The sequence below is a fragment of the Peromyscus maniculatus genome, chromosome 16 (genome assembly GCF_049852395.1).
Source record: "Peromyscus maniculatus bairdii isolate BWxNUB_F1_BW_parent chromosome 16, HU_Pman_BW_mat_3.1, whole genome shotgun sequence".
Lineage (NCBI taxonomy): Eukaryota > Metazoa > Chordata > Mammalia > Rodentia > Cricetidae > Peromyscus > Peromyscus maniculatus.
The window spans coordinates 34,861,860-34,877,020 of NC_134867.1; the positions used below are offsets into that span (position 1 = coordinate 34,861,860).

General features: G+C 44.9%; 1 protein-coding gene across 3 annotated transcripts in view; it reads left to right on the forward strand.

Moving 5' to 3' along the window:
* The first annotated feature begins 8,456 nt into the window (after positions 1-8,456).
* Akap7 (A-kinase anchoring protein 7) overlaps positions 8,457-15,161 on the forward strand; it is a 141,183-nt gene continuing 134,478 nt past the window's right edge. For 2 of the 3 annotated variants that reach the window (XM_076552616.1, XM_076552617.1), the window contains exon 1: positions 9,331-9,484. In XM_076552616.1, the coding sequence (XP_076408731.1) occupies positions 9,358-9,484 (127 nt within the window). In that variant the 5' untranslated portion in view covers positions 9,331-9,357. Of the gene's footprint in view, positions 8,560-9,330; positions 9,485-15,161 lie in introns of those variants that run through there. The other variant, XM_076552618.1, reaches the window with a different exon arrangement.

Sequence of the window (15,161 nt, forward strand, 5' to 3'; positions counted from 1 at the left end):
TATCCCACAGCAACTGGGGCTGGAGAGGTTTTGCAACAGTTAAGAGTGTGTATCAAAGAACCTGAGTCCATTTTCCAGCACCTACATCGGGCAACTCACAACAGCAGCCTGTAACTCCAGTTCCGGGAATCCAACGCCCTCTTCTGGCCTCAAAAGGGAGTTGCATTCACATGAACATTCCTATACACAGACACAGACACATATATATCACTAAAAATAATTAAAAAAAAAAAAAGAACCTTTTAAAAAAAGTAATAGAACATCTTCAAAGAATGACGAAAATTATCATTGAAGGGACACTAGCCTACTTGAATATGTGGCTCTGGCAGGCCTTGCCCTTCTCCCCCATTCCCTCTGCCTTGCTAAAAACCATTTAGATTGCATTTCTAAAGCTAGCCACCAAGGTCTGTTCCCTTATTTGACCACTTCCTCCCCCTGAGGCTGACTACCAAGGTCCAGCTATCAAAGTATTGAAGTCCAGCAATCAGAAGCCCCCTTCGGCTCACCTAATTAACATGCCCAGTTAAAATTAAACACCTCACCCTAACACGGGGTTTCCCCTTTACCTTTAAAAACCTCCATTTTCCTGTGTGCCCTGTCTGTCTCTCCTCTATCTAGAGGCCGTCCTTTGTCTCTCTGGGGACCCCTGTCTCCTTTCCCTTGTCCCCTTCTCCTTCTCCCTTGTCCTCTATCTCCTGTACCACTGCGTCCTAGCCTGTTCTAACACACACTTCTCTTTCTCGTCTTAAAATTATACCTGTACTGTCTATTTGCTGCTGTTTTTCTGTCTGAGTCAGAAAGCAGCCACTTTAACTTTTCTTCCCCACTTAATAAAGGATTCCTCTGTGAAAACAGGAGTTTGGGTGTGGGTTGTGCCTAATCCGGGTTCCCGGAGGAAGCCCCCACTCTGTGGGGTCTCCTTCAATCGTAATAATCAATAATGAAACACTGAGATGAATTTAAACGAGACTGAATAAAATCAACAGAAAATTGAATACATTATGGTATCTTACATAAAGCTGAAATTGTGATATAGAAGAATACTAAACGACATGAGAAATTGCTTCTAATAGGTTGTACTATTAGAAGGTAGGTTACAGTGTTGTATATAATATGATTTTTATGAAATGTATGCAATCATAATACAAGGACACGTACATTTCTATATCAATATACATCGATAATACTCCTGAATACTTCTGATTTATATAATATATTGTGATAGTGAGGATGGAACACATATCCTTGCAAATGCAGGTCAAATGCTCTCTACAATAAAGCTGCATTTCTAGCTCAGGGATAATATTTTATTTCATTCCATAAATTCTCCTGCATTTAATTCTATAAAACAACACCGGTGACTCACAAACTCAGGAATTCTAGATTTGTAGTTAGAGCTGTTGAAAATAGTTTTAAAAATTCAAATTCTAATAGTTAATATTATCAGACCTTTCTCAACGCATGGGTACTGGAAAAAATAGTAATTAAGTAGGGACAGGAGCTGGTGGTGTAGTTCAGTAGTAGAGCAGGTGATTAGGATGTAAGAAGTACTGGGTGAGATCCTCCGTCCGCAACAAAAAAACGGGGGGGGGGGGGGAGCAGGGGGGGGGTTGATGGTAGGAGGTATCTTAAAATTGTTATGTTAAAAAAGAACATGTTTTGTGGTTCCCCTCCGACATAATGGAATGTCATCCTGAGTCACCCTTGGTTACCAAGAGACTTGGTTTTGTGTTGATATTTGACTATGCCTTACAAAACTGTATGACTTCACCCTCTGAAAGCATTGGCATCTGTCATGTATATGTAGGACAAGCCAGTTTCTAGAATAAGAATGAGAAAAACTGTTCTGGTCGATGTTCACAGGGAAAGGATGCTAGCCACAAATAGAAGTGAGGCGCTTGTCTATACTGAAAGGGGTGTGGTAGGATGCATAAGCCAATCAGCAACAAGTTCCGAAGGTCAACAGTAGCTCTTGCTATAGGAACCATGTAGGATTTGAACCCGAACCCTTCTAGTGTAACCATCTTGACAGTGTACACTGTCCACACAAAGAAGAAAGACTGGGTATATTACAAGGAACTTAACTATCTCAACGAATTCTGTAACTCTCAGAAGTTCTAAATAACACCTTTGATTTGGTCAACCTTCCAGCAGGACACAGTGTATCAGGGAGAATTGGTCTCGTTTGCAAAGGACCATCACCCCATAAAGACTAGGAGAATCCACAGTGGCCCTGTGAGCCAGCAGGTAACAGTTCTGGTGAGAGATGGCTTCCTGGATTCAGCTGGATCAGGAGAGCTCACTGAGGCAAGCTCTGGGAATGAGTGGCAGTCTGGATTAATTCATCAGCAACACCAGACACAGTTGGGGAAAGCCAGATATAATCGGAAAGAACCAAGAGGATGATAGGGGGTTTGTTTTTTTTTTTTTTTTGCACCCTGATAGGCCGACGCAGCAATCCAAATCAGGCCAAATTAGGAAAAGGCCCTGGTTTAATGGGCAAACCATTCCCAGGTGATTCCTCAGCCCCAAGGAGAAAACACAGGGATGAGAGACAGCAAGAAACATGTGTCTGTTTTTGGGGGTGCAGCTCATATACCCTGTGAGAGTGGTCATGCACCTCTCTGGGGGAGGAGCTGTGTTTGGCGGGCTTTGAGGAGGCAGGTTTAGGGAAAGAGATGGGGGAGGGGACTTGAGGTGGATCTTCCGCCAGAAGAGAGACTTTTATCACAGATGCCAATGGCAGCTGATTTTTCCGCTTTAGGCTGGAAAAGCTTGAAAACATTAAGGTTGCCTGTGACATCCTTTCTTTTCCTCTCTCCTTTCCTCCCACCCTTCTCTCCCCCTACCACCCTCCCTTTCCACTTTCCCTCCCTCCTCCTTTTTCTGAAACTCATTTGGGTGTGCTGTGTTATTTATTTTTGATAAATATGAGTAGTTAGAAATCTGAAGATTTTACTCATTCCTTAAATAAATACCCATAGAGTGACCTCTGTGTACTTGGCAACCCAAAGATTTGAAAACACAGTTTCTGTCTTCAGGTGGACGAATATGGGAAACAGTAAGCAGCATGGTCAAAAGAGGTTGCCAGGGCAGGCACAGATGGAGTGAAACAGGAAGGTGGGGTACCCAACCCAGGTGGAAGGTCCGGTCCAGGCACTGTTCTCTGGAGGAGTCACACATATCCCCAGGGCATCATTACAGTAGCTCTGGTCCCGAGACCGCCGGGGCGCCACTTCCCGTCAAAAGATGGTGATCTTGGTTGCCAACTTGATTGGATCCGTAGTCAACCTGAGTGAGGAATTTTCTTGATCATAATATTTGAAGTAGGGAGACCCACCCTAAAAGTGAGCCTCCTCTTCTGGTGGCAGCCCCCCAATTAAAGAAGACGAAAGAAGTTTATGTCTATTTTATTTATTTATTTATTTATTTATTTATTTATTTATTTATTTATTTATTTATTTATTTATTATTGCTTTGTGGTGACTTGCCTTCACTCTTTCAGACAAGTTCATCTACTTTGTTATTGCCGCTGCTGCATTCCTTTGATGATATTAGGACCCAAAACTTAGTCTTCTAAGGTGGCCTGAAGAGCAATGGCGCTTTAGGAATCCTCCTTGTATTCAGCACCAGACTGAGACATGCAGACTCGAGGACTGAGCAACGACCGTGTTTTTAGCCTTTCTGGTGTGAGATAGCCATTTTCAGACTACCTGGACTACCAGACCTTACTATATAACACGGGGTGATAAAGTGTGAAGAGACTAGGCAAAAGAAAAGAGGGTTTAGACTTGGGGGAGGAAGTAGCAAGGGCCAACTGTGGGAAGGTGACCGGCAAATATATGGTAAGTAAAGGCATTAAGTAAAGTTTGTTCTACAGGGAAGCTTTGCCCTCGACTTCCGGGTATGGGAAAACAACCGCCAAGCAATCCAGGGTTCCCTTTGGGAGTCTTAGTTTCTTTAATTAAATAATTTAGAATTAGAGCTTGTTTGCAACGAAACACCATGACCCAAAAGCAAGTTGGGGAGGAAAAAGTTCCTTTGGCTTAGACTTCCACATCACTGTTTATCATCAAAGGAAGTCAGGACAGGAACTCAAGCAGGGCAGGAACCTGGAGTCAGGAGCTGATGCAGAGGCCACGGAGGGGTGCTGCTTATTGGCTTGCTCAGCCTGCTTTCTTATAGAACCCAAGACCACAAGCCCAGGGGTGACCCCACCCACAGCGGTGTCTCCCATCCATCACTGATTAAGAAAATGCCTTACAGCTAGATCGTACGGTGGCATTTTCTCAGTTGAAGTTCCCTCTTTCCCGATAACTCAAGTTTGTGTGTCAAGCTGACATAAGACTAGCTGCCACCGATTTGACTCAAAAACAACCAGGGGCAGGGAAGCTGTAAATCCTGGTCACTGTTGGGAAGAGGGAGGTCGAGAGAAATCACGCTTTTTAAAATTAGGAATGGAGGTCAGAGAAACAGTGAAAAAGGCCAGAGAGTCAGAGAGCATGCTTAGACTTTGGCCAGTAACCAAAGAACAGATAAAAGGCAAAGGCAAAGCATGCTTAGTGCCTGCCCTTGAATCTGAGTTCAGAAGCCATCCAATTCCAGGCTCTTTTTTTTTTTTTTAAATTCTTCTCTCATACAATATACCCCAACCACAATTTCCCCTCCCCCTATCTTAGTTAGGATTTCTATTGCTGTCAAGAGACACCATGACCACAGCAACTCTTATAAGGAAACATTTCACCGAGGCTGGCTTACAGTGCAGAGGTTTAGTCCGTGAAACATGGAGGCGCTCAGGCAGACATGGTGCTGGAGAGGTAACTGAGAGAGTTCTACATCCAGATTGGCAGGCAGAAGGAAGAGAGTGAGACACTGGGCCTGGCTTGAGCATCAAATACCTCAAAGTCCACCCCTCAGTGACATACTTCCTCCAACAAAGCCACACCTACTCCAACAAGGCCATACCTCCTAATAGTGCCAGTCCCTAGGCCTATGGGACCATTTTCATTCAACAACTCCCCCCCCCCCATGGACCTATGGGGACCACTTTTATTCAATATCTCCCCCCCCCCAACTCTCCAGAAGTGTTACAGCTTTGAAGGGAAAGGTGTCCTGGCAGTCAGGAGCCAAGGGATATCACAGAGTCACACTGCACAACAAACCTCACACAAGAGATTTATTGGGAGAGACACAAGAGGGTGGCTGCCTCTGCTTGAGAGAGAAGCAGCAGAGGCAGGCTTTATAAAGGGTTTCTTTGGGGATGGAGCTTTCTAGGGTGGCCTGATCTTGAGCTTTTTTTTTTTTCCCCTATAGGGTGGAGCTTGGCTGCCTGTGTCTTGAGGGGCTGGAACCAGCCATTATGACCTTTAGAATAGCCTGGGGAAGAGCCTGGCCACTCACATGCCTTGAAGGGCTTACAACTCCCTGTTGTTGGTTGTTTTTGCTCTTTGGGGGAGGGGGGGGATGCCTGCAACCCAGCTCCCAAATAAATCACACACAGAGGCTTATTCCTACTTATAAATGCCTGGCCTTAGCTTGGCTTATTGCTATCCAGCTTTTCTTAAATTATCCCATCTATCTCTGGCCTTGGGACTTTTATCTTTCTCTATTCCTGTATACCTTTTCTTTCCTTCTTACTTTGTATCTGGCTGTGTAGCTGGGTAGTTGGCTCCTCCTCCTTCCTCTCTTGTTTCTTCTTCTTCCTCCCTGATTTCTCCTCCGATTTCTTCTGTCGGACACCCTTGCCTATCCTTTCTCCTGCCTTGCTATTGGCCCTTCAGTTCTTTATTAGACCATCAGGTGTTTTAGACAGGCAAAGTAACACAGCTTCACAGAGTTAACAAATGCAACATAAACAAAAGTAACACACCTTAAAATAATATTCCCCAACAATGCCCTCCTAACACACACATATCCTTTTTCCCCCAGATCCACTCTTGTTTCCTTTCAGAAAAGAGTAGGCCTCCCAGGGATATCAACCAAACATGGTATAATATGTCACAATAAGACTAGGCACAAACCCTCATATTAGTGCTGGGCGAGGCAACCCATTAGGAGGAAAAGGGTCCCAAGACCAGGATAAGGAGTCAGAGATACCCCTACTCCCACTGTTAGGAGTCCTACAAAAACACCAAGCTAACAACCATAACGTATTTGCCGAGGACCTAGGACAGACCCATGCAGGCTCCGTGATTGCTGCTTCAGTCTCTGTGAACCAGTATGAACCCTGCTTCGTTGATTCTGTGGGCCATGTTCTCCTGGTGTCCTGGACCACTCTGCCTCCTACAATTCTTCCTCCCCCTCTTCTGAGGAATTCCCTGAGCTCCAAAGGGAGAGACCTGATGTAGATCTCCAATTTGGGCTTTCTAATGATTGGCTGTGGGTTGTTGTAGAATATTATTTTAAGGTGTGTTATTTTTGCTTATATTGCATTTGTTTAACTCTGTGAAGCTGTGTTACTGTGCCTGTCTAAAACACCTGATGGTCTAATAAAGACCTGAACGGACAACAGCGAGGCAGGAAAAAGGATAGGCGGGGCTGGCAGGCAGAGAGAATATAAAGAAGGAGAAATGTGGGAGGAGAGGAGAGAAGTAGCCAGAGAAAGAGGAGGACATGAGGGGCCAGCCACCCAGCTACACAGCCAGCCATGGAGTAAGAGTAAGATTTATAGAAGTAAGAGAATGGGAAAAGCCCAGAGGCAGAAGGTAGACTGGATAACTTAAAGTTAAGGACAGCTGGCTAGAAACAAGCCAAGCTAAGGCCAGGCATTCATCATTAAGAATGAGCCTCCATGTGTGATGTATTTGGGAGGTGGGTGGTGGGAGAGAAAAAGCAAACAACAGTGGGTCTCTGCATCAGCTCCATTAGCTGCTTGAGGAAGCCTCCCTGATGATGACTGGGCTAGGCACCAGATCTACGAAGATAGCAGAATATCATTAGGAATCTTTTTTTTTTTTTCTATCCTAGGACTCCGGGATATCCAGCCCCCAATTCCTGGTCATCAAGGCTGTTTTGGGTGTGGGCTCCTTTTCTTAGTACGGGCCTCACCAATCATTGGTTGGCTACTCCCATAAACTCTGCTCCTTTAATTGCCCCAGCACATCTTGCAGGCGGGACAGATTACAATCTACAGGTCAAAGGTTTTTATGGCTGGGTTGGTGTCCCAAGGCCACCACTGCAAGTTATGTCTCAAAACTAAGGATTGCACCACGGAGACAGGATTAGAAACACCATGTTTCGTTTTTTGCTTTTTAAAAGGAGGAAATGCAGGAGTGGGCTTGTGAGCCGAGGAAAGAAACCCCTCAAACATCCGACCATACGTGAGGGGCAGCGCCCATGTTTCCCAAGTTTGTATAGCATTATTTTTTTCGGGATGATGCTGTTTGTTACACAAAGCCTGGGGGTGGGGTGGGGTCTCCAGACTTTGCAAACTGGCTTCTGGCTTCCTTTACACGTTAATCCTGCTGTTTTAGTGTGCTATCCCTACACTCCAGTCAGATAAATAGACCTTTAAAATGGAAAAAAAAAAAAAAAAAAAAGATCCTTACCAAGAGAAATGTATGTTCTAATTCCAGGCAGAAAAGGGAAGAGCAAAGAATTGTTTCCCTGTCTGTGGCTTCTAAACTGCTTTCAGCTCCAAGTAATCCTTATGCCAGAGGGGCATATTCCCTACCCTGCCCAGTCCCGCTGGCCTTGAACTCCCCATGTAGCCTAGGCTGGCCTTTGAATTCAAGACCCTCCTGCTTCAATCTCCCACACTTATTTTTGGTTCTTTCTCTGTGATTGGATGGTCTGCTCCTTTAAAAAGACTATCTTACACGCACAAAAAGTGCTGGAACCTTAAACATTAAGCAAGGAGCTTCTTAGTGTTACAGGTATGCAAAACAGACAGCTAGAGGTCATAGTTACCCTCTTTGGGGTTTTCCAGTACATGGTCTTCATGTCAACTTTTAATTATTGTTTTTTTTTAAAGACAGGGTCTCACTGACCTGGAACTTGCTATGTACCCCCCGCCCCCAGGTTGGTCTCGAACTCCACCTACACGGTTCTGGAGTCCCACTAAGACAACTTGTGTTAATTACTGTAGTTCCGTGGGGGGTCTTGTTTTCATGCCCATTCTAGGATATATTCCTGGTAAGTGAAGTGTTCTCAAAGTGGGCTGGATCAATTGGATCAACTGGTTGTTGACGGTACAGCACCTTAATTTCTTGAGTTAAAACATACAACCTCTGTAACAAGCATAGTTTTTTTTTTTTTTTTTTTTTTTTTTTTTTAAAAAAAAAGGCCTTTAGACGTGTAAAAATTTCTTAGGAAGCTCATCTGATAACCAGAACCCAGTGACATCATTCACTCAAGATAATCAGACACACATCTAGAACTCCACCACAACACCCACTGGACAGTATATAAGCAGAGATCAAGAGACATGCTCTGCACATCTGGAGAGACACTACCTTGACCTGCCCTGTGGCTGGAGGGTCTCCCCCAGGATCCTGACCCTCGAATCACAGTCCTCTGTTAGAGACCGCACCCGACCTTCAGCTAAGATGCGTCGCACAGGTGAGCAGCCTTGGGGACATAGGCTTATGACCACAGTTAGGAATTGAGAGTGTGAACCTTGTGTGATATTCCTCAGCATAATATAACTTTAGCTATACCAACTACGCATACCTGCCTGCTTGCTCGCAACAACGCCCCCAACCCCAAACAAACCACCACCACCGACAGAACAAACCCAATAACCACTATTCGCCCCTGGCTGGGAAAAGCCAGTAGCATTCTGTACAAAGGCAAAAAGTATTCCTATCTTACTACTTTTAAAAAAAAAATAAATTGCTTTCTCTTCTATTTTACTCAGATACTGAGGAAGGACCCTGTTCTGCAAAACTCAGATGATTTCCACTCATCTAGCTATTTCAACTTGTAGCTATTAAACTGCTGTTAAAAATTTCAGACTGCATCCCAATTTGGCGCTCTCTCTCTTTCTTTCTTTTGTAAAGCAAAGTAAATATAGCATCTCGTTATACCCACGTACAAGACCTTGCTCTTGTACATCTCGCTCTTCCCTCATATTTTGCAATCAGAACTGTGTTTTCAAAGCTCCAGGCGAAACCAAACACCCGGGTTCTCAAGAGAGAGCAGGCCAAGGAATGCTTTCAGCCGGTCCCAATCTCGCCCCGCGAAGCGTGGGACGGGAAGGGCCGCGCCGCAGGAAATAGCGGAGGGCGGCCAGAGGTCGGAGCCCAGCGCGGGGCCCCGGGGACCGCCCCGCCCCCGCGAGCCGGGGCCCCAATCCGGGTCCCCGCGCCCAGGCGGGTCGGCCCCTTCCGGCTCCTCCCGAAGCGGCGGGTGCCGGGGATGCTGCGCCTTGCGGGGCTCCGCGCCTCCGCAGGCCTGGCCGCCGCGGCCAGCGCCCCCGCCGCCCCGCGCCCCCCGGGCCTCCGCCTCCTCCTCCGCGCCGCGACCATGGAGCGCCCCGCAGCGGGTGAGAGCGAGCGCCCCGCCCCGCGCGCCCCGGGCCGCCTCTGCCGTGGGGCGTGCTCGCCAGCCCTGCTCCGCCTCCCAGGCCTCCCGCAGTCCCACGCCGTTCCTCCCTTCCTGCTCCCCAACGACACAGCGCTGCCCCTGCAGCCCGGTGTATCCCCCCCGTGGTCAGGGCAGTTTGCTTGCAAGGGATGCATGTCCGTGCACCACTCCACACCGCGGGTGGCGAGGGATGTGATCTTTAAACCTCTTCGGATCTTGTGACCCATGGCCCAAAGTTTTTGCAACACATCCCTTCCTACTGTGTTGGAGCGGTAAACAAAACCAAGAGAGAGAAAAAAAATCCCTAAATCTCCATTTTATATTTATATATTTTATGGCAAATAGAAACATCTAAACACCATCTTGTATCATTTAGGGTTTATTCGAGGTTTGGAAATGAGCCCTTTAAAGCTGGCGCCAATTTGCTGGCGCCCAGAATGAACTTCAGCTTGTGTCAGCTTTTGCTGTGTGCTCCACTTGGGTAGGAATGAGGGGCTGGACTTTGAGGGAAAGGAACTAAAAAGTAATTAGGGGGGGGAAAAAAAGGTGTTCCTCAAGATCGTTATATCCTAAACGGATACAAAGCATAATACTAAAATATGTTGTACAAACATGCTAAATATGTAAATATAAATTATGTAAATAGTGTAAACGTGTTTATAACTTTCATGTGAATGGGAGGATCCATATCTTGTGGGGAGATGCTAAAATGTTGCTGCTTGAGATTTTTTTTTTTTTTTAATCAGGTGGAGGGGTGTGGATAATAGGTCAAATACCCAAGGAAAGAGGACTCTTCCCACCCATTTACACAGTGTGGCTTTGCAGTTGAGGATGCTGTTAGCATATTTTACATCTTTTCCATATAGTAACAAAGCTTAAGGTGCTTGTCAGGGTTGCTGGATCCTTTCTTCATGTAGCGTTGACTTGTCGATTTCTCCTTAATAATTTAGATTCTTCCCTTTTCATGATGAGGAAGGGGAAGCATGAGGTTAAGTAGCTTGATTGCCTTGAAGTTGAAACATTTCTGGAGACCTGCTGTGCTACGGTTTTTAGCAGCTAATTGGAGGAACTAGACCACAATGAACGATAGGCCCTCTTTATAACTATTTAGCTCAGGCATCAGAAGAGAGCCTTGCTTCATGGGGCTGTATGCCATTGTTCAGATATGAAGCCTGTTTTGTGTGACTTAGGCAGTCTGTCTATGTTTTCTGTTCGCTTGACTTTGATGATAATCATTGGCTGAAGTAGACCTATGATTTGAACATTTGAATGTAGTTAGGTGTTTATTTTTGTAATGCTGGGGATTAAACCTAGGGCTTTGTGCACACTAAGTCTACAAGAGCTAAACCCTTGACCACATACCTCTTTTTGTTTTTGTTTTTAGATCTTTTTTTTAAAAAAAGATTTGTTTATTATGCATGGTGTTCTGCTTGCATGTATGCCTGCAGGCCAGAAGAGGGCACCAGATCTCATTACAGATGGCTATGAGCCACCATGTGGGTGCTGGGAATTGAACTCAGGACCTCTAGAAGAGCAGCCAGTGCTCTTAACCTCTGAGCCATCTCTCCAGTCCCCATATATCTGTTTTTTTCCAGAATCACCTTTTACCTGTTGTTACACTCGTCGTAACTGTTATTGTCAGTCACCAGGGTGAGCATGCAGTGTTTGTTTCTGTTAGCATTTAAGTTACTCCTCTTTTCTTTTTTTTCTTCAGCGAGATTGTGAGGAGTCTTGTTTGAGTGTACATGATAGAAACCCAGATTTTAGTAAGAACCCTAGACCATCTTCTTGCTCATGATCTGTTGGCGCATCACTTTGTGCTCTGCCCCAGTTTACAGTGCTGCGGCCAGTGTATGGTAAGGGCTACAGGGCATAGTTGATTCTGGGAATTGTGGGCCATGTAACAGAGTCACTTGATCAGGACGGCAGCTCCTGAATCTACTTTGCGTGTGGGCAAGTTACTAAACCACCTGGCTGGTGTTACAATAATCTTCCCTGATAGCATAGTTGTATAAATGAAGCGAGTTGCTTCCCAAAGTGCTTCTAGTTGAGTGGACCAGCATAAAGTACCTGTGTAAATGTTGGTTAGTGTTAGTAATGCTAATTTCTAGTGTTGATTCTTCTTTGTTATTAGTGTAACATTTACCCCTGTGGTTATTTGGATTTGTGCAAAAGATAATTTTTTTTTTTTTAATTAATGGCAGATCAAATTTTGGGTGACTTTGAAATTTTTTGTGCCATGTAGCTCAGGCTGAGGGCAGCCTATCCTTCTGCCTTTGCCCATCAAGTGCTGGGATTGCAGGTGTGACTCAACACGCCTGGCCTAGGTGACTTTATGTATTGACTTTGTAGAGTTGAATGTTAGCCTGGTACATGGCAAACAAGGACTCTCCCATGGTGGTATATCCCAGGCTTCATTAACTTTTAATTTGAAACAAAAATCTCACTAAGTTAGTTGTATAGGGTGCTTTCGAATTTACAGTCCTGTCTCAGCCCCCAAATATCTGGCATTATAGGCCCATGCTCTCAGGCCCAGTGTATTTAAGCAGCATTAAAGCAGTCAAACAGTTTATGGTTTACATGCTTAAGGATCAACTGTTTGAAGGCACTTTTTCCAAAGTGAAGTCTTTACACTTTGTGTAAGTGTGGTTGTGATGCATGTGTTTAATTCTGTCCCTCAGCTTTTGCCCAGATCCTAGCACTTACAGACCTGGTGCAAGGCTTCCTGAAATTTGGTTCGAGAAATAACGTTCTGTGGAATGATCTGCGCTGCTTTTCGAGACATATGAGACAGATACGTGATGCATATATTAGCACTTGGTAGCTTAGGCAGGAGGATTTCCAGTTCAAGGCCAGCCTGGGGTACATAGAAAGATGGTGTCTCAAAAAGAAACAAACAAAAGCTAGGAGGTGGGGAAAGATGAATCCGTATTCACTGCTGATGGCAAGGTGAACCTGTGTAGTACTGTGAAAATCAGCATAGAGGTTCCTCTAAATCTGAAAACAAAACTACCATCTGGCTCATTTCTACCACTCTTGGGCATATATGCTATGCCACCCCTGGGTATTTATGCTCTGCCACTCCTGGGTATTTATGCTCTGCCACTCCTGGGTATGTACTGAAAGGATACTTGAGTCAGTTAACTAGGAGATACCTGAACATCCATGCTTACTCCTGCACTATTCAGGTAATGCAACCAGCCTCCATGCCCACCAATAGATGAACGGAGAAAAAAAAAAAGGTGGTACATTTATAGTCCACAAAATTTCATAAAACAGAATTTTTGCCGTTGCAAAGAAAACCGAAGTCATGACATTTGCAGGAATATAGAGGCTACTGGCAATTTTGGTTATCTTAGGAGGAATAAACCAGCCTTAGACAAATCACTATATGTTTTCTCTCATGTGTGGGAGCTAAATTAAAATCCCATATGTAGATATATGTGTGTCTTTATGTATGTATGTGCTTGTAGGTCATGAAACTAGAAAGGGGATCATGTTGGGGAGGAAGGGATTCTGAAGAGGGTAGACAATAAAGAATGTAGTGAAATCTGTGTAACAGGAAAGCAGTGAAGGGGGCTAAGGAGGAAGATGGGGAAACAGCTGGAGGTGGGCAAGGGGAACTGTTACGAGCAAAGGACAGCAATACATGTGTATGAAGATGGCGTAGTAGAACCCAATAATTTGCTAACCCCCAAATTAAAGCTATCATGTTAGTGTCATCGAGAATAAAAGAAAAGGGGGGGGGGGAGGCTGAGTTGTAGGTAGCATTCTCATTTTGGAATTCATAAGTCTTGTCTACAATAATTGCTTCTATTCGTCTCTAAACATGGAAGATAGTTTGTGTTTTAAGCTCTTGAATTTTGTCAGTTCCAATATAACCTTGCTTTTGAGTTTAATCTGCTTTATTTAAAATGATGGAGAGTGGGTGGGCATTGTTGTGTACCACTGTAATCCCTAAGAGGGTGTGGGGAAATGAGGAGTTCAGGGTCGTCCTCAGGTACATGCTGAGTTAGAGGCCACCTTGGGATATAGGAGACCTTGTCTCAAACAAAACAAAACAAAACAAAAAAACAAAAAAAAAACCAAAACTAAGGAAGCAAACAAAAGGAGAACGCTATAGAGTAATTCATATTATGTTTCAATTTCTTCTTCTTCTTTTATTGGTTAGTTCCTAAGTTTGATTTTGGTGTATGGGATTGCACCCTAGGCAGGCACTCTGCAGAGAAGCTGCATCCTCACCCCCCCATTTCTTAGTTTTCATTTTTATGCCCTTTATTCATCCTGTGAAAATGAGAGAACCCGCCGTGTCGAAAGGCTGCTATTAAATACCATTGTTTTTCATGGGTCTTGAGACAGCTGCAGTACAGTGAATCAGTAACCACTCCCAGGTGGGTACTTAATTTGTCCAGTCATTCAGTAAAAACTGGGAGGGTGCCTGAGGTGACCTGGCTCAGGGCTAGGAGTAGAAGGATGAAAGGGGGCACTGGAGGACCGTAGAGGAGGGTGACCCTGTTTACTGATAATTGTTGGAAGTTCTCCCTCTCACCAAGTGATTTAAAGTGGTAGGTAATTGGATCTCTTTAGTTTAGAATCTCATGGGAAGGACAGATACAGTGTCATGTACTCCTGGGGTGGCCAGAGGAATCTCTAGGTACCTGGAAGGAGATTGGATTGCTGGCACCCTTAGTGGCCTTTTAACTTTGCGGTTGATCATACTTTTTATTGCCATCCATCATTTAGAGTAGGATCAAGGGATAGGAAAAGTGAGAGTTTGGGCAGTGGCCAACTTCCCTTGCACATTAGAATCACCAGGAGCTTTTCAAGAATTCTGGAGGCTGGCTTGGTCTACACCACTGCAGACCTGGTCTAATAGGCTTGAAGGTGGGATCCAGACCCTGAAGGATTTGGTACAGTGCCTGAGATCATCTCTGCTGTTGTGAGAGTCTTCCCTTGGCTTCATCAAGTGACTCACTTAGCATTTGCTTTGCTTGCTTGGCAGGGATGCTTAATTGTTCTTATGAGATACTAAAAATCCAATTCGACCAAGGACTTCTTAAAGAATGGCTTAATCCACCATGCTATTTTAATTATTCTCTTTGTCTTCAGAATGTATTACAACCCAGAGGTCAGTTTCCTCTGTTTTGTATATTGCCAAGACTCTGTGCTGAACGTGTTCATTGTTAAGTGGCAGCTACTGTAAGGGAAAATAGGCCTTCAAATACACCTAGCCGCTGAGCATCATTGCCATTGCCTAGCAACACAGTCTGCTCGAGAGTATTGGTCCTTTCATCTCAAGATCATGGGGCTACCTGGAAGCTGGGGCTCCTGCCAGCATCACAAGGGGTGGAGGGCATATCTCATGTCCCTGGTCTGTGAGGAGATTAACCCTCAAAATTTGATTATTTACACTGAATGTTCACTGCTTGCCTGAATGGCTGTCAGGAAGGAAAGTTAAACAGAGAACAAGATTCTGACTGCATGGCTCAGACTCTGGAGACTAAACCCACCCCACGCCCTGCTTCCTTGGCTCTGAGATCCTGACCCCACCCCATGCCCTGCCTCCTTGGCTCTGAGAGCATCCCTCTAGTCACAGTAGTAGGAGTGATAGCCAGCTTTTGTACCGTCATGAGGTT